A 26,923-nucleotide genomic window follows, 5' to 3' on the forward strand; every position below is an offset into this window, starting at 1 on the left:
AGAGGGGAGTTCCCCAACCTGTAGGTATGGTGCCGGTTGTTCCTCCCCAGGTGCATCACCTTGCACTTGTCTGTGTTGAATCCCATCCTATTCACATCCGTCCATGCAGGTCCTGGCCCGGTGGTGGGTGTGGGGTGGACAAGCTGGGGTGGCTAGGCGATGGAGCCTGGTCTGGTGGTGCTGGAAGGCACTGCTGACTCTGGGGTTGCTGGGAAATGAAGTCTGGCTACCACACTGCTCCAGCCCTGCTGTGTGCCTGGGTGTGGCAGGAATAGCTCCATGTACCACAGCCCAGGCTGCCCACCACACCTCAGCCTACAGGAGTGAGGGACCCACCATGTGCTGGACAAAATCTCTCAGCAAACCATATTTTGCCTACTCAAGTGTGCACACATGTGCCTGTGTACAGACTCAGTATGCAACTTATTGTGTATGCTCAGTCTATGTGCTTGAGCTTACAGGTCCAGGGGAAGTTGAATTCCTATCTGCACATGTGCCAAAAGCACCACATAGGTGCCCAAAGAGAGTTCTGCCCCGAATCTCTCCAATTAAATAAAAAACTAATTATAAGAAGGTTTTATTTATTTTATTCTTTTTTTTTACTGCTCAGAAATTTCTTCTGAGTTTTGTTTTCTAGCACCATATCTTCCAGCAGAGGGAGCTTAAGAGTTACATTTAATAGAAAGAGCTTTATAAAATGCTTGCATGTTTAAATTAAAAGGTGGAAAAAATTGTGATGCACATTCATGGTTTCTTGATATGACTCCTGAAAATATTTTAATAATTTTTGGGTTGAGGAAGGCAAAAGATCTAAGTAGATTTTTTTTTTTAGCTTTTAGTGTTATAAGACTTGATCCTGCATTTTTTGCTAATGTGAAATTCCATGTTATGTTAGAGAGTTGGGGCAGTAATAGGCGATCCACCCCAGGGCTGACCAACTGCTGGCTGGTGGGCCTCATGCAGTCTGTGAGGGGTGAAGTTGCAGACCTACAGGCTCCCACCAAGACATTGATCCCCACAGTCACTCCAACTGCACTTGAGGTGGGGTCTCTGGGTTCCCCTTCTCTCTTCTTCTGGCTTCTGCTGCTCCTTGTCCAGGGGCAGGGTGGCATGTTGCAGTCTATGGTACTGCATGAGCCCATGGCAATGGGGCACCTGTGCACTGTGGTGCAGCAGGGAGTGGGCGCGCATGTACTTGAGCACAGAAATGTATTGCCTTAGCAGCACCCTCATATCATGCGTGTACCAAAGGCAGAGAGTACCTTCTGTTCCACAGTTCCTTTCAAGTGACTGGCTTGCAATTATTTCTTCTTTCCTGACTGATGGAGGGAAATGAAGAAAGGTTTTTCTTTGGATCTTGGTTATAGAAAAGATGAGGCCCTCCAGTTCCCTCCTTCCTTCCACCATGACATTTTCAAGATGTCCAGCTTTTAAGTACTGCCTCTCACATAATGGGGCTATAACTCCCCCAATAATGGACACAGTAAGAGCAGAATATTGTTTCACACCTAAATGGCTGTTTAAACTATATAAGTGTAATTTAAGCTGTATAAGTACCAATTCTGGCACTTATACACAGCCAGCAATTCAGCTCTGAATGGCTGTATTGGCTAGGGAACATGTTCAGTGGTGCTGTGCTCTGGCTAGTGAAGTAAAACACCATTCTCTCACAAGGCTGCTAATCCCTGATAAACAGGGATGTACTGATAAAGATTTTTTGGGCTGATACCAATGGCTGATTATTAATGAGCTATATCAGCTGATACCGATCTAATTGCTGATATGCAGCCTGGCAGCTGGGAAAGCAGCGTCCAGTTGGTAAGTCTGTTGGAGGGAAGGGGCATGGAGTGGCAGATCGAGGCCCCTATGGTGAGGGAGGGAGTGGGACTTGGACTAGGGCAGGGCTCTCCAAGCTGCCGGGCTGGCTGTGTGCGTGCTGCAGCTGCGCACATGCAGGCAGCATTTATTGGTGACATTATCGGTAACATTATCAGCCACATCAGCCCAAACAAGCTGATTGCCGATAATGTCAATTTTCCTTTTATTGGTGATGATATGATATGGACTAATGTATCAGTGCACCTCTACTGATAAAACATACTGCTTTCATGAAGTTGGTGTGATTTTGTTTTGGTAATAATGGACAGGTTATTCCTAGGGCATGTGTGCTCTTACGTTTTCATGTGCATTTTCAGAGACAGATGTATATGCTTTTGGTCTTGGACAGTATGGACAGCTTGGACATGGTACATTTATTTTTGAAACCCCAGTACCAAAGACTGTAGACTATCTGAGGAGGCACAAAATATGTAACATTGCATGCGGGGAAAATCACACAGCTGTCATAACAGGTATGTATGCTAAAAATACTAAGCTGATACTGGATTTTAATTTACAATCTGGAATTTCAATATAAATTGAGTATAATGAAGAAGATATATCCACATTTAGTAGTACTAAAGGTTAAGTTAAAGTTTAACTGAAGGCTAAGACTCAGATCATACTAGCCTTAGTGGAAGAGAGAGATTGAAATACAGGGTTTTTAGATTCTTAGCCTATATTCAGTCTTGCAGACTATACTGCTTTGTAAAGCAATTGTAGCCTCATGATGCCTTTCTGCTTAGCAGTCCTATTTATCAGTCTTAGATTTGCTGTACCTTAATTGTATTGTTTTATCAGTTGTCTAGAGTAACTTAATCCCAGACAGTACTTTTTCTGAAAATATATTTATTTTCAGACCATATTCATCAGTTTGAAAATCTAAAAAATATTCAGATACTACTTTTGGAAATGAATTGCTCCTTACTTTCAAATCTTATTCCTTCTGTTTGTATTAGTTTTCACCTGTACTTTTAATGCATCTTCTGTATAAATACGTTCTTCTTTCTCCATACAGACAATGGCCTTATGTTTAGCTTTGGAGATGGACGACATGGCAAGTTAGGACTTGGAGAAGAGAATTTTACTAATCAATTCATACCTACCTTATGTTCTAATTTCTTGAGGTTTTCCGTTCTTTTGGTAAAACTTTGTTTTGTTTTTGCTTCTCAAGCATTCATCCGTCTGTAATTTAAACAAGTTATTTTATTTAAAGAAACCTGATCGTTCAAGATTGTATTTAAAAATACATTTTCTTCAATATTTAACTAATATTGCTATAGATTACTAACATTCTACGAATGTAATTTAAAAAAAAAGACTTTTCAGCATTCATCATGCCGATGCTTCATTTTTGCATTATAGTTGGTTTGGACTATAAAAATAGACAAGACATAGCTTTTAGATTTTTATGCACTAACCCAGTACTGCAGTGTCTGAGTTAGAAATGGTTAAAGAGAATCTAAACAATACATTTACCAGCATATTAATAAAATGAAAATGAGTTTATTTTTTGTCATTCAGGTGTGATGAGAAAAGAGGGGTACTATTGTTCTCTCTTAGGCTATGCTTATATTTATTTATTTGCTGAAATGTTACAATAATGCCAGCAGCAACTATTAAAATATTATGAGTCAGGCCCTCAGAATCTCATAAAATTTAAAAAAGAAACTAATATTTTGAGTTCTTGTATTCCTTCCCTTCTCATTTTTTGAGCTGTTACAGTGCTTGTGGGATAGTCTTTTCTGTAATTGCAATAGCCAGAAACTTCTTTTTTGAATAAAAGCTGAGATTCTTCTGCGATAAGTTATCTGGTTAAGACTTAAACTAAAACATCAGTGTGAGACCCCTGACAAAATTGCTACAGTTGGCAAAGCTGTATGTACCATATTGGCTTTTATCAAAATGATTTGCTAATCTCCTTTGAAAATTAGTGCAGCAACTTTTATTTACTTCTGGAGAGAGAGTTTGCTAACTTTTTACTCTGTATTTTACTGCATTTTGTATTTAGAATAGGAATGAATTTAGATCAATATATATTTTAAACACCAGTAATGATAGTAGTATGCTTTAGCTTATGGTTATACTGTCACTATATATGAAGAAAAACATTTTCAGTTTTGAACACTTTTTCTACCCTTTGCATCCATGATGGTGAATGTGAGGTAATGAAATCCTTGTGTTGATACCGTAGGTTGCTTGTGGTGGCTGTCACATGCTAGTTTTTGCCTCACCAAGGCCGAAAGGGTCTGAAGAAATACTCTTAGGAGATTTACATGAAAACTATTTGACTGCTACTATTTCCAAACTGGGTGGAAATTCATTAATATCAGACACCTTGCAGCGAACATTGTCAGCACGAATGCGACGGAGAGAGAGGGTAAATTCAAAACTAAGTATTTTTCATCATATAGAGTGTGCATATTTTTTTGCAAGAATGCAAGTTACTTTTTCAGTTAAAATTATATGGTCAAAAATAAATATTCTTTGCTGAAATAAATATTTGACTTTCAAGGGTTAGGGAAGGAAAAATGAGTATATGTCCTATGATCAAGAGTGATGATGGGAAAAAAAGACAATTGTCCTGTTTTGCTTCATTATGATGTATGGAGAAGGTTAAAAAGTCCTTTCAGGACTTTTTTAAATAGACCACAAAGAAACAAGAGCAAGACACAAGCTCATTTTTTCGGAGTTCCCAGCATGGGTTCTGGGGTATAGACTCTGTGAAGGGTTATTCCAGCACTCTTCCTAACTTGGTATCTGGGGTGGGTGCCTTTTTTGCCCACCCCTAGTTATACTACCAGCATTCAGTAGAGCTAATACCATAATTAAATTTGAGAAGGCATTTGCATTTTAACCTTCTGTTACTAGCCCCAAATTTTCTCTAAATGGTTTTTTGTTTTGTTTTTGTTTTTTAAGGAAAAATCACCAGAACAATTTGGTCGAATGGTACGAACACTACCTCCCTTGGGAAAAGGCTTGCTGAAATCTTCTTTACATATCACCAGCAACACTGTCCCACCATGTTTATCTGCAGACAAACATCCTGGTGCAGAAGGAGCTAATATAAATAAAGCCTTTGGATCTAATGTGGGCTGTACAACAGGTGAAATGTATGCTTTCTGCTGTTGTCTTCCTGACCATTACACACACACTCTCTCTCTCTCTCTCTCTCTCTCTCTCTCTCTCTCTCTCTCTCTCTCTCTCTCTCTCCAGGGTTGTGTGAAGGAACTGCTTATCATCCAGGAACTGAGCACTTGAGCAACTGATACATAGCACTAAACCTAGGTTTCAACCCTCTGAGCATTGCATGTAATATTTACTGGATAAAATGGATAAATAACAGTGGCAGACAAGGTTCTTTGGATGAATCTAATATCTTTTAGTAGACCAACTTAAATAGTTGGGAAAAAAATTTTAAGCAAGCTTTCAGGTTTAAAAACCTGTCAGGCTGAGGAAGTTTCTGTGGTTGGTGTGTGGTCTTCCTGGATGGAATGAAAAATAAAGAAATCAGAGGCTGGGCTGGTATGCATGCAAGACGGGCAGTCAGTGAAGATGTAAACTGAGGAGTCAGTGGGTGAGAGACAGACTGGGTTGGGGGGAGAAGGGGGATGAATGTAGCAGTTGAATAGTGGAGAGGTACCTGCGGAGTCAGATGTCAGGCAGGCTATAATGTGTCATAAATCCAATGTCTATATTCAGTCCATGATTTTTAGTATCCAGGAGGTTGATGAAGTGAAGTTCATAGGCTCATCTCTGAGAAGTGTTTTGTAAGTTTTTCCTTTGAGGATCAGGACTGAGAGATTGGAGAGAGAGTGGTTTCCTTGTGAGAAATGTGCCTCCACAGGTATTTAGGTATTCCTGTCTTTAATAGATTTCTGGTGTGCATTTATTCTGGTGCACAGTTGTTGTTTGGTTTCTCCTGTGTATTTTCCATCAGGGCATTTGGTGCATTGGATGAGATATATTACATTTCTGGAGGTGCAGCTATAAGATCTGGGAATGGTGATGGCTCTGTTGTGGGGTGTAGTAATTGTGGGGGTGGCGGAGATGTGTTGGCAGGTTTTGCATTTCTTGTCATGGCATGGTCTGGATCCATTCGGTGTGTTCTTGGCCTGAGGAAGTTTGCTTCTGGTGATGAGGTTAGCGAGGTTTGGTGCTTGTTTGAAGGCTAGGATGGGTGGTTCTGGGAAGATCACTTTAAGAATAGGGTCTCTTTCTAGTATGGGTTGCAATTGTTTGAGGATTTTCTGTATGGGTTCAAGGGAGGGATGATATGTCATAACCAGTGGTGTGTGATTTGTGGGGGGTTTTCTTCTGTATTGCAGCAGTTTTTCACATGGTATCTGGGTGGTTCTTTCAAATGTGCAGTCTATTTCTTTGGAGGAGTGTCCTTGTTGGGTGAAAGCCTTTTTCAGATTGGTGAGGTGGCAATCCTGGGTGTTTTCAGTGGTATCTGAGGGCTAGGCTGTATATCGCAACTTTTTGGTGTGTTTAGGGTGATTGCTGGTTCTGTGTAGATATGTATGTTGGTCTGTGGGTTTCTTGTATAATGAGGTCTGTATTTTGCCATTATGGATATTAATCATAGTGTCTGAAAAGGAGATGATGGTGCTGGAGTATTCAAGAGATAGTTGGATAGAGAGATGGTAATTTGAATTTCTGATGGAACTCAATCAGAGATTACAGGTTTTCAGTCCAAATGATGAAGATGTCATCAATATATCTTAAGTATAGCAAGGGTTTGATGGTGCAGTCCTTGAGGAATTCTTCTTCCAGGTGGCTCATAAAAAGGTTGGCATACTGTGGGGCCATTTTTGTGCCCATAGCTGTGCCCATGCTCTGTAGGAAGTGTTGATTATTAGAAGCGAAACTGTTGTGTGTGAGAATGAAGTGTATAAGGTCAGTAATATCTTTGGGTCTGTACTCTGAGTTGTAATCTTGCTCTTGTAGATATGTAAGGCAGGCGTGGATGCCATCCTGGTAATAAAAGATATAAGATTCACCCACAGAACCTTGTCTGCCTATGTGCTTAGACCAACATGGCTACAACCTACACCTCTGTAAACAGAGGAATTAGTTTCTGTGCTGTTGGGGTCAGGCATCCAGATTAGAAGCTAAACCCCTTTTTTTCCCTTTCTGAACAGCGTCAGGAGGAGGGCTGGCAAGGACTCTGGGTAATGCCTAGTGTATGGCCTGCTGGTTAGAGTGATTTGCTGGGAACCCCCTCTCTGAGTGAGGTGGGGCTAGACATGGATCTTTCACTCCTTGTCTGTTGGGCTAAAAGGTGGGAAGGGTCTTCCTTCTCTTCTGTTTTATTGCTGGCCTACATGGTGTCGTGTTTAACACCAAGGCCTGCGGACCGTGCAGGCGCCACCTGCCGGTAGCCGAGTGTATCCTCACCTTTGGGTGTGTCGCACGCTCCTGCTTCGCCTGCCACGACTTTGATGTTAACAGAGTTGGTTCAGATGTCCGACGTGCACAGTCCAATTATGAGTCTTACCGGCGTCCTGTGGGTCCTGAGTTTGAGGGCTCCGCCACCCCTACACCCTTGCCCATTCCACTGGGTGGTGGCTGACTGTCTGGTCCAGCCATGTATCCGCACGTCACTCAGATAGTCCCCAAAAGAAAAATGAAAATCAAAACGAGCACTACGACCAAGAGGGTTCCCTTGATCAGAGTGGCTGCTCCAGCCGTCTGCAGTTGTCCTCCAATACAAACTTGCCAACTGTGGGGTTGAGCCCCTTTTTGGCTCTCGAAGAGTCCCTTTGTGGGGGCTTGGTCAGCTTCCCCTTTCCACAGTTAAAGCTCACTACTGAGCTGCGCCCCTATTACAGGGGCTACGGTACCCAAAGTCAAATAGTGCCCTTCTATTAGGGTCTTTACTGTACCCAGCTCCAGCTGGGCTCCATCCACTCCCAGCCGGTAAACAAACAATCCTATGCGCCGCAGGGGCCAGCAGACTGGGCTCTAAAACCCCGCTGGGGCTTAGCCTTTTGCCAGAGGTTCCTACTGGCACTCGGTGTTGCTCGTAGCCTTTGCAGCGTATGCCAGCGTGCTCCATCACCTCCACGTCCTCCTTCCGGTTCTGCGTTGCCTCCGCTTGTCAGCTCTGGCCTCTCTTTTACGCCGGCGAAGGAAGTACCGGCCCCTCCCTTCCCCATACACCTGGATAAGGGGGATTTCTGCCTGTCTCCTTGGGGCTGCGGGCCTGGGGTCACTGGCCCTCCGCTCAGTCTGGGAGCCAAGGAGCCTGCTGGCTCTTTCTCTCCCTCACACATGGGTACAGCACAATCCTATTGCACCATTGGTAGAAATAGAATCCAAACTGTGGGTAAATTCCAGAAAATTGCTGCTACACAGCTACCTAAATGCTACATAAGCACTTGAAGGAGAAATCCTTTAAATACTTAAGCTCTTGAAACCTTTAGCCCTAAGTGACTTGTCCAAGAAGGAAAGTCCATGACTGATGTAGGAAGAGAACCTGGGCTGTCTAGCTTTTAATTCTATAGCTTAACCACAGCTTATTCTTATTGTCTTGGAAATTGAAAAGTACAGTATCATGAGATCATCTAAAAAGAACCATTTCCCAAGTGATCTTGTTTTGAAAATTTGCAGAAATGGGTTGAGACCACTAGTGAATTGAGATTAAGCATCATACTCTATCCTAGTTTTAACATAAATAATACAAAGGAAGAACTGCAAGGGTGCTGTTTGAGGTTGCAGGATATGATATCTCAGATCCTGCAGTTCTAAAATGGGGCTAATAATACTTCTGTGTCAGAAGGGATGGGGTTTTCATTTGTTATACAGTTGGACCTCCCAGTTATGCAGTCGAGTTACACTGATTCACATATACATGCTCTATATAACATGACCATGTTTCAACTTACGTGATACCCTGCTTCACGTTTACACTGTTTGCGGTAGAGCAGTGGTTAGTTGGAGTCTGCTTACATAGCGTTAGCATCACTTGTCTCCTCCAAGATTGTCCATCATCTTTGGTCACATTAACCCCTGAATAGTTGTGTAAATGGTGTCAAAGAAAGCCTTTGATGTTGTGTCCAAAAGAGCATGTAAGTCCTGCCCCAGAAAATAAAAATCCTTGATAAATTAAGAGAAGGCAATAGTGCTGTGTTGATTGCTCGCCAGTACAGTTTAAGTGAATCGACTGTGCTTACCATTAAAAAAATGAGCAAAAATTTAGAGACTGTGTGAAAACAACAACCCCTGTGAGTTTGAGAGTGTCATTGGTGACTAGAATTCCTCTTTTAGCTAAGGTTGAGAAACTCCTTAATCTTTGGATCAAGGAAATGACCAATAGAAAAGGAGCAGTTGTTGACAGCATGGCAATTAGAGCTAAAGCTTTGTCTCTGTATGAGTGTGTAGCCAGGAGTAAAGGTTTTAATAAGGCTACTAATTATATTATTATGTGTTTAAATATCCTTTTATTATGAAATAATGTTAACAAGTCTTGGTCCCAGGTCCCCATCCCCCCATTTTCCATTGACTTAATGCCTCAAGTTACACAGTTTCAACTTACACAGTCTTTTTCAGAAACGTTTCCCCCATGTAACTCGAGGTCTGACTGTATTCAATTGCTTTTATACTACCTGTTTACTTATTTTTTAATTGTCTTGTTTTATTTAAGATGAGAATCAAGAAAACCAAAAATCTGACAGGAGTTCCACAGAGGAAGATTCAGACAATGAAAGAAGCCTTGGAAACACAACTGATATACTAAATATGGTAAAATATCTGCTACTGAAGTTGTCTTGTGGCTTAACAGTTGTTATTTTAGGAGGTAACAGGATAGCAATAATATTTTTTATGAAATGCATGCTATAAAGTGGGTTGGTTTCCAGGTTTTAAGAGCTCTTGTTCTACTTGCACAGACCTTTAGCCTTTTGTGGCCTAGTAACCTGTTTGTGTTGATTGACTACACTGGTTTGCTTTTCCTCCTTGAACAGAATTTTTGTAATTTCATACAAGATGGATACCTAGTACTTGTTCCTTTAATATTAAGTCAAGCTTAAGTTATAACTTTATTTTAACCAACTACTGCTAGTTCAATTAATAGACTACAGATCAGGGCAGACCAGTCAGTCTAACCTGAATACCAAACAAGATTATGGAAAAGATCATCAAGGAGTCTGTTTCTAAGCACCTGAAAGAAAACAAGGTGATCAGAAACAACCAGCATAGATTCATTAAAAGCAAGACATTCCCAACCATCTTGATTTCCTACTATGATAAGCTGATAGGCTGTGTGGATAAGGGGAGAGTAGGAAACATGATATAACTGGACTTTAACAAAGCATTTGACAATTTTATTAGTAAGCTAAGGAACTGCAGACTAGACTAGACTAATGTTCTGTAAGGTGAATACACAAGTGTTTGGGTCATTGTGTTCAATGAACAGTCATCAGTAATGCAGTATCTAGTTAAGAGAGGTATTGAGTGGGGTTCCCCTAGTCAGTCCTTGGTGTGGGATTGTCTGATGTCTTCATTAATGATTTAAAGGAGGACATTGATTGTGCACTTAGCAGATTTGGAGACAGCAACAAATCGGGTAGAGTTGCTGAGGGTAGGGCTAGAATTCAGAATCACCTTAACAACCTGGATAAATGAAACAAAATCAGTCAGATGAAATTCAACAATAAGAAATGCAGTTCTGCATTTAGCACAGACTGAGGAAGGATTGGATGAGTTACAGTACTGCAGAAAGAACCTAGGGTTAAAAGTGTACTCATTGCAAAAAAAATAGAATAAAAGGTCAAGAATATATGGGGCTGTATTAATGAGAGTGTCACTTGCAAATCAGGAAGAGTGATCTCCCTCTCTGTTCAGTATTGGTGAAGTCTCACCTGGAGTACTGTGTCTAATTTTGGGCCACGAATGATGTGGACACATTAGGAAGAGTCTAGTAGATAGCAGTAAGAATGATAAGAGGCCTGGGAAGGATGGAGATTCTACAACCTCTCTGGATAGCCTGGTCCAGTATTTAACCACCCTCAGAGTGAGAATGTGCTTCTTATGACCCAACCTAAATTTTCCTTGATGCAATTTAAGACCATTACTCCTTGCCCTGTCCCTTGCAGCCACAGAGATCAGTCTATCTCCATCCTCTGTATAATCTCCCTTCAGGTATTTTAAGTTTTAACAAATCCCCGCTCATGACTAATTCTAGTTCTTTCAGCCTGACCTTGTAGGTTGTATTTCTTAAATGTTGAACTGTAGGTTTTTCTAGGAGATAATGTACAGAAGGATTTAATCTACTTCATTGAATAATGGAATACAGGTTTTCATATCCATTATAATCACAGTTTAATTTTGTGACAAATTGTTTGGAAGACAGTTTGAGATCCTCTGATGAAAGGCTTTATGAAAGTGTGTAATTAAACTATCACGATTATTGATTTCACACATATTAATTGTATTCCATTTTAAGTGATATCTTCATTCTTTTCAGACGCATGTGATGAAGTTGAATCCAAGTGACCAGTCCTTAAAATTATCACCAGTTCAAAAACAAAAGGTACCTGTAACATAACATTGTTTTTTAGAATGTCTTTAACCAATTTGATAGGGGCCAAGTACAGACATTCCACTTTTACCAGTATAAATGATTGGAAACCAGTCCATACCTGTAACAGAAATTTGGCATTAAAAAACGGTCTATACCCATAACAGAACAAAAGTCTGGCACATATAGACTGGTTCAAAAATGGCAGAAACCAGTCTAAGATTTTACCTCCCAACCAAAGCACAAATATGTGTTCTGTTCACTATCAATTTAAGCTATGCCACTTATAGAAAGCTACATAAATTAGATCAATTCCACCTTGGGCTTTTTCAATGTATATCCCTAGCCAGGATGACAATACGTTTTTTGCTGCAAGTGCTAAAAAAGTAAACTCAGCAGTTTTTCATAGACTCATTCTTACCTTTAACTTCTTCCCTCAGAGCCTTCAAATTACTCAGCTGGATAGAACCTTGCACCATCTCCTTGCAAAGAGCCCATTAAAGTCAGTGGGATTCTGTGCAATCACAGGCCTCATACTGATATTCAGTTTGTCCTGGGAGAGTTTCTGTTCTCCAAGGAGAAACCACAAGCGTAAAGATGTTCAGGGTTTTTCTCCCAGAGTAAAAAATGACTGCTCCAAGAGGAAAATAACCTGGGACCAACCAAGGTTAAATCACTCTCAGGAGAGTTTCTGAGAGAGCGAATGTCTACATGTGACAGTGGGGGTCTGTCTGCCCAGTGCAGTTTGAAATTAAATAGTTTGATGCTTCTGCAACTGATGGTGCAGTACACTGTAATTTAAACTGTACATTTTGTAATTCTTTGTTTATACTAGAATATCTGATACTCCTATGTTGATATTAGACTACCTGAATTAAAATGCAGGGCACAAGAGAAGGCAAGTTTTTGTTTATAAAACACAGGTGTAAATGCAAAACAGTTATTTTACTGAACAGAAGTAATGTTAATGTTTATAAAATTAAATGATTCCTTTATTACTATGCTGTAGTAATCTTAAAGCAGTGATGATTTTTAATACTGAGGATACTTCATTTTCAGCTTATTTTTTTATTTAAAAATTCTTATTCTTCAAATGCAGTTGCTTTATATTTATAAATGAGTTTTACTTGGAATAGTCCATGTTTCGTTCCCATTTATAGTCCCATCTAACAAATCATTTCCTTTTTTATTCATATGTCTCTATAGTTTTTTTCTGTTTGCTCTCCTTTAATTTGTTCTTAATGCTTTCCTTCTTTCTTTTTAATTTTCTGCTTCTCATGTGGACTAGAAGAGCAATAAAAATGTGAATCTGAAAAATGATGGTAAGGGTGGGTTGAAACGGGCTGATCTTAATTTCATGCAGGAAGTTTCAAAGTCAACTGATGGTTCTTTGCAAAAGCAACCTTTGTTTTCAGAGTCACTTGGAAATTATTCAGATTTAGAAAGTGGTTTTCATGCCTTTGTGGGAAAAACTAACGTTGATAAAAAGAAGATAAAAGGTAAACTTGAACAAGCACACAGTGTTGGGAAACTGAAGCATGATGTTCAGCAAACTATTAAAGAATGCATATTAGCAAAAAGGAAGAAAGAATATTCAGAAAAGTCTAAGTCTGTTAAACAAGACATAATTTATGTTTCCAGTGATAAGATTAAACAATCAAAGGTGAATACTAAGTCTAAGCAAGCCCATAAAAAAGATGTGCCTCCTTCTGCAGACAGTAATAAACCAGTATTTAGTTCATTAGATACACAGAAAAACAAAACAGTTAAAAAACAAAGTAAAAATGAGGTGGATCTTGAAGGCAAAGCAAAGGATGAAACTGAGAAATCTGACAAGTTTGGAAAAATCTATGTCAGAGAGAAAGAAAGTAATGAAGAACAGAGAGTATTTAAGAAAAAGAAGAATTTCACGAAAGAAATAGCAGTAGGTGTGTCATCATCTTCTAGTGATGAAAATAGAAATGATCTTACAGAATATGTACTTCAGAGACAAAAAATGCACAAAGCTACTTATGAAGACACAGGAACACAAAAAGAAATAGGAGCAGTGGAAAATGGGGATGATTTATATCCAGAAGGAAGAGATGCTGAGGCTAAATGGGAAGACGGTAAGAATGAAGAAGAATTTAGTCAAGAGCAGGAGAGTGGAGAAAGTGACATTAGAATAAAGGATGGTGAGAGTAAAAAAAAGAAGCACTCTGAAAAAGTTGAAAACAGTGAAGAAGAATCTGGAGAAGAGAAGGATGAAAATGAGGTTAGAAAAGGTGAAGATGAAGATGCTTTAGGAGCAGCAGATGGAGATGAAGAGGAAGAAATTGATAGAAAAGACAAATCATTGTTTGAAGCAGAACATGAGAATGAGAGAGAGGAAGAGGATGATGAGAATCACCAAAGAGGAGATGGCACAGACAGGGAGAGTGAAGAGGAAAAAGAGTTAGTGAATGAGGAAAAAGATTATGACAATGAGGAGAAGACTAGAAAAGAGGACAGCGAATATAAGAAAGATGAGTGTATAGACAAGGAGGAGGAAGAGGAACAGAATAAGAGTGAGGAAGAAGAGGGTGAGGATGAAGAAGGGGAAGATGGGAAAAATAAGGAAGAGGAGGAAGAAGGGGAAGGGGAAGAAGGGGAGGAAGAAGGGGAAGGGGAAGAAGAGGGGGAACAAGGGGAGGATGAACGGGAAGAGGAGGGAGAAGGCGAAGGGGAGGAAGGGGAAGAAGAGGGAAGAGGTGAAGAAGAAGGGAAAGAAGAGGGGGAAGAGGAAGGGAAAGAGGAGGAAGAGCAGGAAGAGGAAGGGGAAGAACACAGGGAAGGGGAGGAAAATAGGGAAAATGAAGATGGGGAAGAGGCGGAAGATGGAGAGGAGGAAGATGTGGAAGATGAAGAGAGGGAAGGGGAGGAAGATGGGGAAGGGGAGGAAGGCGGGGAAGATGAAGGGGAGGAAGGAGAGGAAGGTGGGGAAGAGGAAGAGGGCGAAGGGGAGGAAGGCGGGGAAGAGGAAGAGGGCGAAGGGGAGGAAGGCGGGGAAGAGGAAGAGGGCGAAGGGGAGGAAGGCGGGGAAGAGGAAGAGGGCGAAGGTGAAGAGGAAGATGAAGAGGGCAAAGAGGGGGAAGATGAGGGTGAAGGGGAGGAAGACAGGGAAGATGAAGGGGAAGAGGGGGAGGAAGAGGGAAAAAATGAAGGGAAAGAGGAGTCAGAAGGGGAACATGAAGAGGGGGAAGAGGAAGATGATGAAGGAAAGGAGAAGGAAAGGAAGAAAGCTAGAAAAAAAATAAAAGAAAATAAGCCTCAGCAAAGACAAAGTAAAAGTAACAGAAAGGAGGAGAAGAAAGAAAGTGCTGTACAAAATAGTAAACAGAAAGTAAAGTTGAAACATCACTTGGTGAATGGATTACAAGATTCACAACAGTTTTGGAACAATGTGCTACCTCATTATTTGACACTAAAGTAGTACAAGCCTCTAGAGATATATTTAAGCAAATTCACTAGGAAGCTGTAGGGTTACACTATGGTATTTTTTATCATATTTTTCTAAAAGATTTTTTTAATATAGTCACATATTTAAATGTATTAAATACTTTAAGTGCCAGTTTCTTGAAGACCTGCAGGAAGTACTAAGTTTTGTTGACCTTTATGGGACCAAACCACATTTTGAGTTGTTTTATCATGTCTTTTCAGTGCATGGCACTAGTAAAGACGCAGAAAGTGATCCGTGAAGAGAAAACATTGTTCCGCCATATGCTACATTTAAATTTTAGGATTTTGGCGTGAATAATGTGTTATAGCAGTGTAGTGTTAATTGCCTTTGAGTCAAATTATTAAGAGGAAACATTTACTTTTGATTAGAGGGTACCTAGTATAATGATGTGCCTTATATACATAGAGGATCAGTAAATCAGTTTAGTTTCAAGAAATACAGTAGTAGCGTGCCCTTTTCTCTTAAATTTCTCTTAGGGTTGTATAACCATTTATTCATGCAGACGGCACATTTTAGAATATTCTGAATAAATCAAAGAAAGGACTATTTGCCAAATTTATATAATCAGCATACAGTTTCTGTACATAGAAGCCTTGATTTTCATCAAAAGCTTCAACTTTGCCTTTGATTTTGCTGCTAGCATACAACTGTGTAGTGAAAAGGTAGATACAAAGTTAGAGGCCTCTGAGCACCTGGTGCAAAATGCATTCCAGTCCATGCCCTTCTGATTAGTGACAACAAAAGTCTTTAATCTGTACCCATAAGTATAGGAAGGACCTGAAAATAAAGACCCATAAATTGTTTTCTTGCTAAGCACTGTCAATGTACTCAGTATTATACAAATACAAAGGGAGATGCAGCCTGTTCCTGACAGAGCTCACTATGTACAATTCATTAGGTACACAATGCTTTTAGTTGGTCAAGAACTGGTTGGCTCTTGAAGGCCTTGATTTAGTAAACGTACACAGGTGCTTAACTTTACTGTAAAAAGTACCACTTGGTAGTAAAATTAAGCACATGGATAATGTTTGCAGTATTGGGGCCTAAGAATGAAATCTTTGTCTTCCCCTCTTAAGAATCACTTTAATGACCTATTGCAGAAAAAGGTAAGCCAAAAAACTAAATGGAATAGCATAGACATTGGCATATACAGCTGAAAAAACACAAATTTGTTGGAATTTCTAAAAGGTTTGGTGTTCTCCTAAACTCTGAACAACGAAACTTATTTATACAATTTATGAACTTTTAGCAAAGAATTTTTAAGATAAATTTACTTGACAAGGAATTTCACTGATGTTGAAATGGCCTGGCTAGTGGGGTGAAAGAAATGGATATTTATACCAATTGTCATTATTATCCTCAGTTCTCGGCTACTATGCCAGTAGAAGCTATAAAAGACGATTAAGTAAACAAATCTTTACTGACCAGCCCATGGAGTGTTCATGACAGAGTCTTTGTACATGGAGAGAAGTAGGATAAATTAATCAAAACAGAAGGAAAAAATAATAGATTTCAGCAATAAAAGTATTGCTAGTATTAACATTTCATTTGCATTATAAGCATTTTTGAAATGTTGCTTTGTAATGTATTTATATTAAAATATTTTTAATGCACTGTCTCCAGAATTATTTCTGAAAAGTTTGTAATAGGTTAGTAGACTATCAGTAGAACCTGGTTAGCTGCATTTCCTTTTTTCAGTGTCATTCATTCCATTTACAAACCATAGAAGATAGCATCATCAGTTACAAAACATACTGTATTTTCTTGCAAGCAGAATGCCCCTGAATATTATATACACCTTGTTTTTGAAAGGGAGAATGAAGAAAAAAAGATTTTTTCCAGAGTTACGTAGTTATAGAGCAGGGACAACTCTGATTTTCTGCTTAAACTGAAGTTTAAACTCTAGCTGCTGCAGAAGACAGATCTCTGTTGGTGGATCTATTATTCTGAATAAAACTAAACTTATTCATCTAGAGAACCTTAGGAGAACCTCAAGAGTTTGTCTGTCCTTGCTCAGAACAAGATCATCCCTGTCAAAACCATCCTAGACAAATGTTTTCATAACTTGCACACAACACTCCTGTTAATACATTCCATTATGCTATTTGCTTATTTTGCATCAACATTACAGTTTTGACTTATGTTCATCTTGTAGTTCACTGTAATTCCTAGGCCCTTTTCTCCATATTGCAGCCTAGTCAGTTCTCTATTTTGTATTTGTTCATTTGATTGTTCTATTCTAAATGTAGTATTTTTCATATTAGTTTGTGCATTTATGTTTACTTCTTAGTCTTGTGTGGTTTTTTTTAATTTTGCCTCTGAAAATTTTACAGTATTTTTGACTGAAGTTGTGTTTCTCAGCTTTAACATCTTGCCTAGTTGTGGCTCTTAAATCCATGTTTAACACAAACCTGGAGGGAACCTCTGCTGTTTCTGGTCATGGCCATGGCTATTCAAGAGTGTACCTTGGACAGAAAGTGCTTTTGAGGATAGTTTGTCTAGTTCAGATCCCAGCAGAGATTGATTCTTCACAGGCTGTTTGACTGGGGCTTGTAAGCTGCAGATCTGTGTAAGAGGAGTCCCTTGTGCAAGTATGCATCACAATCTTCTACATCCTTTAGGATGGAGCATATTATTCCCCTCAGTGCTTGCTCTACTCCTTCCCAAGGTTAACCAGGAAAATGGGTAAGGTAAGTAAGTCATGGCCCCAGTTCCTGCCTGGTGTGCAGTCACTATACCTTTTGGTAAAGCTAGGCTAACTATTGTAAATGATCTGTGTACAGTCATGCGGTAAGGGTGGGAGCTTCTTTCTGACCATTGGAAAGCCATGCAAAGAGCTACTTATAACAGAGCTGACTAATAGTATTGTCATATGGATCACTCTTATTGGGAAATAAAACATGATACTGCTACAGCATTTCTGTGGTACTCCAAAAACATTTCTGAAATACTCTTTAGTAGGTAGAAAATTTTGAAATAGGGAAAGCTGGTATCCCCATCATATTTCCAGACTTCCTCAAAAGGAACAAAAAGTATGTTTTGTCATGTCAGTATCTGAAACTGCCAACATAATGCATTTCCATTGAGTATGCATCTCTAGGCAAATATTCTGATGCCACCACCACTCCCACAAGAGCATTGATGTGCTACCTCTTTAACAGTCTTTCAAGGGGGTGCGGGAAAGCAAAGAAGCACTTCCTTATTGCCCTCTAGCTGGAGAGCATGCTTGATGTGATTTTGTAGCACTTCTGTCAGGGGGGCCTATAAAACAGTATAGCTCCTGTACAAAACAGCCCCTGTAACACTAAAAATGAACATGTGCCCATGCCCTAAGGAGGAACATTGACTAGCAGATGAGAGAGTACATTATCCTTTAGCTATGTCCCCAGTACTAACTGTGAAGGGAAGTGACGAGGTGTAACTAATCTAACCATTTGCAGTTAAATTAACTCATACTAGTGTTTATCATTCTAGATTGGATCAAATTGATCTTTAATGCCATGTTAGTCTTTTACCATTTTTCTTCATAGAATTGCTTCAGGGTGGAGTCACCAAAAATTGACCTAGGGGAAAAATTTTTCAACAAGCTATTTTAAAATTTTAACTTCATAAACTTGTTTGTAGATTCTCAGAAAATCCATGTTATACCTAAAGCATAAGTACTGAGTACTGAAAGAACTGTGCTGTATTTTCCTATATAGCAGAGTAGTTCAATTTCTGCTCCAAGTGCAAAATTCAACTGGGGCTATGGAATCACAGATTGCATTTCCATCATCAGTTGGACAGCTGTCACTGATACAAGGTAGTCTTCACTGAGCAGGCTTTAGATTTTGTTCATTGAGGAATATAAAGAAGTTTGTGTATAAAACAGTAAATGGACTACGAGGATTTTTAATTCCGTATTCCCTTTTCTCCATTCATTTTCAAGTATTTATTGTTTGTGAGGAGGCCTTCAGGAATGATCTAAGAAAAAAGCAATTTATTTCTCTCTTTCTACTTTTTAGGTAGTTTCTTTCTTTTTACAAAATCCCTCCTGGCTGAAAAGTTATAAATAGCTTTAGTTTCTGTTTCAGTCAAATTTGAAATATCTGTTAGTTTATTTTCAGTCCAGATCACACTGCATTTCTTCTGCTGTTCACTCTCACAATAATAGGCAATTTATGCATTTATAAACTTCTAACCTTTAAAAGTAAACTGAACTTCTTTTTTTACTTATTTAATATGTGAGATAAATGTAGGTATTGAACACTAGAATTATTTGTTTTTTCTTACTGCCGAAATATTTTGGGGACTATTTTAAATTCAAAAGACAACAAAGGCAGACCTTATTAACTCACTCTGCCTTTTTTCCTATTCTAAGTTTCATAAGCAAACCATGTAGCTATATCAGAATTAAGTAAGGGCTTTATAGTTTCTGGGCCTCTATTGTAAAATTTTCCTGGTATCCAACTGCGTACTTTTATATAATCTGTTCTTGGATCCTTTACTCATGAGTATTCTATAAGAAAGTCACTTTTACTTTTCACCAAATGAATCAATCAAAGATCAAAAATCATCTAATGTGATACTGTTTGCAAAAATACATATTACAATTAAACAAAACCTATAAAATAAGCTATGGTGGGCCATGCTGTTACAAGAAGTGTGGAATTGTTTTTGAATTGAGATTCTTCATGGGGATTTTGGAGAGTATCATGATAAGAGTTTCAGATGTGTTGGATATAGAATGCCCCTAACCTTGTGCAGGGTCAGTTCTAATTACTGGAAGTAGCCTGGAGCAGTTTGTATCACTGATGATCACTGTCCCCCTTCTTTTCGCTTCTAATTTATGTAAGTGCATAGGGCTTTCTACACTCTGTCTAATACAGCTTGTGCCTATAAGGCAGTTTTAAAACTGCTGAATATATGATATATGCTAAGTCTTCTATTTTCCTGGTATAACTGGGAAGAGCTCCAAGATTTCTTTTATCTCTGTAGCAGGCTTTAAGTAGACTTTTGTAAAATGCCTTATTTTGTATAGCTTAATAGTTGCCTTCAGTTTCTAATTACCATACATACCAAATTACCATATTTGTAAACATACCACATGCACCCTTTCCCCAAAAATCAGTCCAGAATTGGTGTGCATATCTTAAGTGGGGAAGCTGAGTTTTTTGGCCTGGAATAGAAACATGGAGAAACTGTAAAATGGCTGTTGCTGCTTTTCCTTCTCTTCTGCCCACCCCCCCCACCTCCTTCAGCATACCCTATGGAAAGAGGGGTGGAATTCAGTTTTCAGCAGCAGTTACAGTTTTAACCCTTTCACAGCCACTGCCTTAAAAAATATCCTAACCTATTCATTAGGAATTCAACACCACGCATTCCTTTTATTTATATATGTAGCTATATCTATATATAGATACAGATATATATTTCAAATTAATGTGAAAAAATATCCTTACCCCCATTATTACAGGAGACACGTTATACGAACTGGTTCTGCATCTGCTGAAAGCAATAGCAACATTTCCATTGAGCTCATAAATAGTTCATGCTAATAACATATAACAGTTGCCTTGGCTGTGAGATCATACTTTAATATAGTATATAGAAGTTGATGTATGCTAACAAGTTCAGTTATAACATCTAGGAGTACTATATATATACATACTTGTATTTAACATTACAGCAGCATACAAGCAATGGAAGCAGATAGTTGGATTGTGCAACTGAGAAACTTACCACATAGTCGTGAACAAAATTCTGCAACATGTTCTTTATTTGGAAGTGCTCAGTGAACCCAAAATATTACTGTATTCTTTAATCTGAGTCTATTTTTTTCCTTTCTTTTTTGGTATAAGACAAGGTTTTGGTCAGATTTCTTTTTCTCTTAGAAAACAAAATTTTACTGCTGAGAACTTCACAGGTCTTTATTTGTCTTTTAACAGTGGTGACCAGTCCTCTGGCCCTGTGGGCCAAATGAGTGGCACAGGGCTGGACCAAGCCCTGCACTGGCTCTGTGTGCCAGGATTGGGCCCTGTGGCCCTGTGCTGCCCCCACCTACTAGGATCAGACCCTACACTCTGGGATCAGGGGCTCCATACCAACTGTGCCCAGTGCTGTGCCCTCAGATTGGGCCCCACACTGCCCTGTAAACCACACTAATTGGCCCAGGGGAGACTCCCCACAAGTCCAGAAATTTGGCAGCAGGGGATCAGTACCATCTCTTTCCTGCTGTCAAACTCTCAGACCCATAGGGAGCTCTACAGGCCAGATAACCTAGATGTGACCCATGGGCCAGGTGTTGAGCACCCCTGCTCTACAGAAAAAGGCAAAACAAGTGTGCTAATTACTTGATTATTTAGAGAAGCGTACTGGTGTCGATTAGCTCCCTCTTTTAACTAAATATTAGCAAAAAATAACTGTCAAAGAAATGATCAAGAACGTGTACCTACATGCTAAAGTGATGTACAAGTCTAGAGCAGTCAGATTCTATGTGGTCCTCTGATGGTTACCATTGTGGCTCTGGAATGCTATCAGGAATTAAAATCAGACCTGTTTGTTCTTTCTTACGATCTCTATGTGACAAAATAATCACAGTTCAAGGCAAGCATCTCCACTCTCACTGTCCCAGATTTAGGGTTATAACCTGGACTGTACCTGTGCACAAATGAACAGGTCTCCAGTGTGGAGCACGTTTTCATTATGTAAGCACTGTCTTAAAGTGACAGTGCTCTGCATTCCATGCTGGCTCTGGGTCAGTGATTCTCAACCAGGGTACTGCAACAGCCTGGGGTGCCTTGAGATCCTTTCAAGAGTCCCACATGGTACCACACAATGTTGGAACTGTTAGGTGTGCAGATGTGATTCACAAGGTAAACCCAGAGATTTCAAATAGAAATCCATGTTTTTCAAAACATTCTGACCTGTTGTGGGCTGAGTTCTTTCCAACAGAAAAATTGTTCTGTTATTTTGTAGTCAACTCAAATGAAAACTAAGAGCTGGTATTTTTTGAGGGGTGCCTTAGGTCTAGAAAAGTTAAGAACCACTGTTCTTGATGATTAATCAAACATAGCTTTCAATAGAACAGTGCATTGCTCATATCATGTATGCACAAGGATCTGGGCTAAACACTGGAGGAAACTTCCCAACTTCCTGGTCAATTTAACTGAATCTGGGCACATTAATTGATGATGCAGGAATAACTTTATCCAGGATGATTGCAAACCATAGCAGATTTACTATAAAATTTTAAAATGTCTCATAAAAACCATGTATATATTGTCATCTCTGCAGTAGACTCAACATGTCTATTGTCCTGGGCAGTGGAGTCAAGTGGTGGGGAAAAATAAATTATGTTTTAGAATAGCCCGTTTGAACACCTAGGATAGAATTGCAAAAGCACCAGAATGACTTTGGAGCACAGGTCCTTCTGGTAGGAAGTTAGACTTGTGTTCTTAAGTCACTCAGGTGTTTTTGAGAATTCCACCCACAGATCTCCTGGGCTATACCAAAAGAATGGCAAGAACACAGAAAGTAGTTGGCTCAAAGTCTTGGGGTACTGAGCTTTCCATAGTTTGGGAAGAATCCTGGGCTGGCAGAAATCCCCTCTTTTGTATTATAGTGATCTAAACCTGGCAAATATTCCCAGGAAAGTTACCCTAGTGGGAAGGATGCTTACTAGTGACCTACTTGGTGCATCTCTTCCAGGGGTCTGTGGAGTCTGAGAGTCTGCGCATAGAGCAAAGTTTCTCATGAAATAGGATGGAGGCAAAAATTACCCTGATCTTGTCCCCAGGGCAAAGACTACTCTCGCTTGTCCTTCACAGCATGGGGGAGAGTGACTAACATCCAGAAGAAAAAGACTGTGGCTGGACTGCAAAAGCCTAACAAGGCCATTGTCAGGATGTGTGGATGGTACAGTGTGATTGATAAGAGTAATGCCACTCCGTGTAGGAGGAGGCACAATTTAAGTTTGCTTAAAATGCCAGTAGAAAAATAAAGAGGTATCATTTGTAAGGACAAGGCCCCACGTGTATATGGAAAGATTAAAGAGCATTACACTTTTTCAGTACAGCAGGAAGATAGGGCCTCATACCAGGGCTAGCTGATGCAGGCATGTTTTGGGGAATCTATACTAGACACTGGCTGGTGTGGGCAGTGTGGCTGAGTCAGGAATTGAGTTGAAAGCACATAATCTTTAGGTCTGTAAGTTTCTAGGCTTTGAGATTAAAAAGGTCTAATGTTAGAGCCCAGGGAGATTAGCCTTGGGGATGGTAGTTGCTTGGGGTGATACTTGGGGTCTCCACTCAAAGCATAGATTAATTCATATTTCTGCTGCCTGTTGAAGCTTGAGCTTTGGAGCTAGAAGAAGAAAGTGAGTGACACTGAAAGCTGGACACCACCACTCCTGCGGGGAGGACAGCACACCCCCAAGAAGCTATTCCAGCATCACCTTTCTTCCATTCAAATACGTAAAGGAGCTTTCTTGCTTAAAAAAGTGTTCCCCAATTTTGGATGGTTCATTTTTGGGGGAAAGCATGTGCTTTGCAAGAAAATGCAATACTTTTCTTAATGCGAGAACATGCTCACTGTCTGCATGGAAAAAAGGGGCAAACTGTTCTGTAACACTTGTTCTCATAAATCCCTTCTTGCCTGTTTAACAAAGTATTTTTGTATTTGTTTTAACATGCTTCCTAGGCATGAATAACTATGGTAAATGGGTCTGCACAATTGGTTTTGATTTCTTGGGGCTTGACTACATAATTTACTGTTAAACGGTCATTACTTTACTCCAGAATTACTTTAGTGACACCACCAGCAGGATTCACAGACCTTCCCTATAATATGAAGTGGAAGCAACCACCGTCTTTCTTACATACTTTTGTGTGGTAACTGATGACAAATATTAATGGTGACCCCTATATCACAGTTCAACATGCTCACTCTTTCTCTTCAGTCATGTCACAAGGAGTCATTGCCATCTTTAAAATGCATTGTTGCTTTGCAGGTAGTATTGGAGATCTTCATTCCTGACATAGAAGGGTCTCCAATTATGTTGCATTAAAGGTTGTGTGCATTTTGTCTCAATAATGCTTTCAGCATTACATTATTATTCCAAAACATCTGCAGGCAAAAGGGAGGCTGAAAGAGCATTTCAAGTCTAGACCATTAAAGGGCTTTTACGGATACCAGCTATTGCATGTGTAGTGTTCTTTGACATACAGAATTATGCAGTTAACAAACTAATATAACCTATAAAAGTTACAAGGAGCACTAAAATCTCTTTTGCCCTAACTCCATGTCATTAATCTCTGCCCAAGAAATCAATAGTAAAAGCAATCTACAGCATGTAAAGTAAGAATAGTCAACAGACATAAACCCCATAACAAGCTTATGTTTTCATCCCAGCTAGAGAATATAGAACTGAACAAAACAGCAGCAGCCATAATGGTTTAATGCTGGGTTCATTTTTTCCAGTTTTTGTGTTGTGAAATTCCTTAAGTGTTTATATTCTCTGTAGCTTGCATGGCCTAGGTTTCTCTATATGATCTTGTGTTTTTCTGTATACTATAGCTTTGGGTCAGGTTTTCAAAAAAACATTTTCACAATAGGAGCCTCATTCTTTCAGAAAATGACTTCTGAAAATGTCTCTTAGGCACTTTTAATTTTTTTTTCTTCTGTCTAAATACTATCTGTGGCAGCTTTGACTGAAGCTCCATGTTGCTGTAATTGACACCTGAACAACTAGTCTGTCTCCCTTTAACTATGTTGTCCAAAGATATTGCATTCTGCAGCTCTAAGGATATAACCAGTTGCCCTTGGAGGGGGATCAGCTATACCAGGATGTGTCCTGGCACAGATTACTCTTTCACTGGGCAACACAGACATCACTTATTGTTCCATAGGGTCAGCCCCTGCCAGGTTTCAGAGGCCCAATTCTGCAGGACAGCAGCAGGGGATTCCCCAGATGTGCATATCATTCTGTCATGCCCTGTGCAATATGTGAGCCCACAGAATCCCCTGTCAGAGGATTCCCAGGCTGCACCTCTGTAAATGGGGGAACCTTGGCAGGTGCTCCTGGGACTTCAGGGGTCCAATCCCAAGTACTCTGGGAAATTCCCAAGGGTACACAGGATTGGGCCCCTGCAGTGCTTTAAGCTCCTGCCTGGGGTGGCTGGAGAACATGGGCAACTCCAGGCTGCCCTCATTCTCCTGTTGGAAAGCAAGCATGTCTAACAGGAAAAGGCAACCACAGATTTTTGCCACCTATTGTCAAATCACAAATATACACAGTTGTAATTACAGCAAGGGGCATGGACGTCTGTTTGCCTCGGCTTTGTGCCACCATAAAAGTTTTTATGATAGCACAAAGGCAAAGTCTGTTTTCAGCCATAGTCTATCAAATTGCATTGTAATAATATCAGGATGCCACAATCAAGTCCCAGCTTCACTGAGAAGCATGTTATGAAAACACGAGGGATATGCCTTGAAAGAGCTATAGTCTAATGTTGGACAAGATGCTGTCTGTGAGCATTACAAACAATCGAAGGGAATGGAGGAAGGAGTTGAGTAACACCAGAAGCAGATCCAGGTCTTTGCAAAGGGGAGTGCAGGAGCAGCAACTAGGGCTGCAGGGGTGCCTGCACCTCCTCTCCCAGCCTTTCTACCCTCCCCACCCTGCATCAGGGTGGACACACTACACAGCAGGAGCAGCAGTCAGAGATTTTGTAAGTCCACAGATCAGGTAAAGTCCCTTCCATACTCAACCACATCCCCTACCTCCCCATCCTTCTCTGCCTACCAGTGCTGTTGTCCTCACTGTCCTGGGTTGAAGGAAACTCCAGAGCTGCTTCTGCCCAGCTCCAGCTGGACTACACAAGAGCCTGGCTCAGCCCACAATGGTTGGCAGCAAGAGGGGTTTACTCTTCCCACATCTGCTCACAGGCTGTTGTAGAACAATGGAGAGGACTAGGCATGGGCTGAGCCCAGCTGGTGGGCAGAAGCAGTTCTGGAGTCTCCCTCCTCCCCTCCTTCCCCTAAGTCAGTTCAGCAGTAGTGGGCAGGGGAGGGAAGGGAACATGTGGCTGAGCATGGAGGAGAATGGGGGGAGGGAATTCTTACAAGTTTGGGGGGACTTAAAAAAATTCGAAGCTGCTGTTCCTGCAGCCCAGTCAGAAAAGGGGTGTGTGGTGTGAGCCCCTCTGGATCTTCCCCTGGGTAACATTAATGGGAAAATAATGTTACATAACCCATGTTGTGCAGAGTTGCCAGGTTCCAGGTTGGTCTTTGCACACTCTAACAGTATAATAAAATGAGTCATCTGATCTAAAGTGATTTATTTTATTAATAAATCTTATCTGTTAAATTAGAACCAGCAGTTCCCAAAATTGTACTGTGAGAGCTTCTTTTAAGGTATACAATAGGTTTTAGCCTTTGTGTACATGAAAAGAGATTAGGAAATCTCAGTGTGGCTGAGACTGCTACCATGCTACTTGTAGCTGAAAGAATAAGTTCTTAAATCTCATCTGATTGCTTTGCTTCACTCTCAGAATTATAGAATTTAAGTAATCAAAACTTAGCAGGCAGCTTTTTCTTTACTAATTGCTTAAACTAAAGACACTTTAAATGGAATTAAAAGAGAACTGACAATTACTACATTAATAGATGCCTAATTTAAATTTCTCATGATAACAAGTTAGCAGTTTTAGGTTTTGAAGATGCTATACTTTCACTGTAGCTCAAGATTATCCAGTTTATTTATTAACATTGCCAAGAATTTAGGAAAGTAGTACCTCCAATCATCTCACTTTAAGTGACAGAAAAGCAGATCACTGAGCAGATCATTATTAAAGGCATGTGAGATGTCTATACGTTCAGGCATATCTAACTACCTGAAGGTTAACTGGTCTATTATCTTTTTTTTTGAAAGATTGCCCTGCCCCACTTTAGGGTAAAACAATGTTTCACATTTTAATTTCGTATGATTGTTAGCATGTTTTTCTAACACAGTGTATTTTCCCAGTACAGATAAACTAACGAAGGGCAAAATCCTGTACTTA

General features: G+C 39.9%; 1 protein-coding gene across 3 annotated transcripts in view; it reads left to right on the forward strand.

The window, feature by feature from the left end:
• The window catches only part of RPGR (retinitis pigmentosa GTPase regulator), an 88,869-nt gene that overhangs the window by 41,270 nt on the left and 20,676 nt on the right, over positions 1–26,923 (forward strand). For all 3 annotated transcript variants that reach the window (XM_019529106.1, XM_019529107.1, XM_019529108.1), the window contains 6 exons: positions 2,196–2,351; positions 2,897–3,021; positions 4,073–4,258; positions 4,798–4,984; positions 9,530–9,627; positions 11,351–11,416. In XM_019529106.1, coding sequence (XP_019384651.1) covers positions 2,196–2,351; positions 2,897–3,021; positions 4,073–4,258; positions 4,798–4,984; positions 9,530–9,627; positions 11,351–11,416 — 818 coding nt within the window. The remainder of the gene's footprint in view (positions 1–2,195; positions 2,352–2,896; positions 3,022–4,072; positions 4,259–4,797; positions 4,985–9,529; positions 9,628–11,350; positions 11,417–26,923) is intronic.

This window comes from Crocodylus porosus, unplaced genomic scaffold (genome assembly GCF_001723895.1).
Source record: "Crocodylus porosus isolate Cpor-Errol unplaced genomic scaffold, CroPor_comp1, whole genome shotgun sequence".
Taxonomy (NCBI): domain Eukaryota; kingdom Metazoa; phylum Chordata; order Crocodylia; family Crocodylidae; genus Crocodylus; species Crocodylus porosus.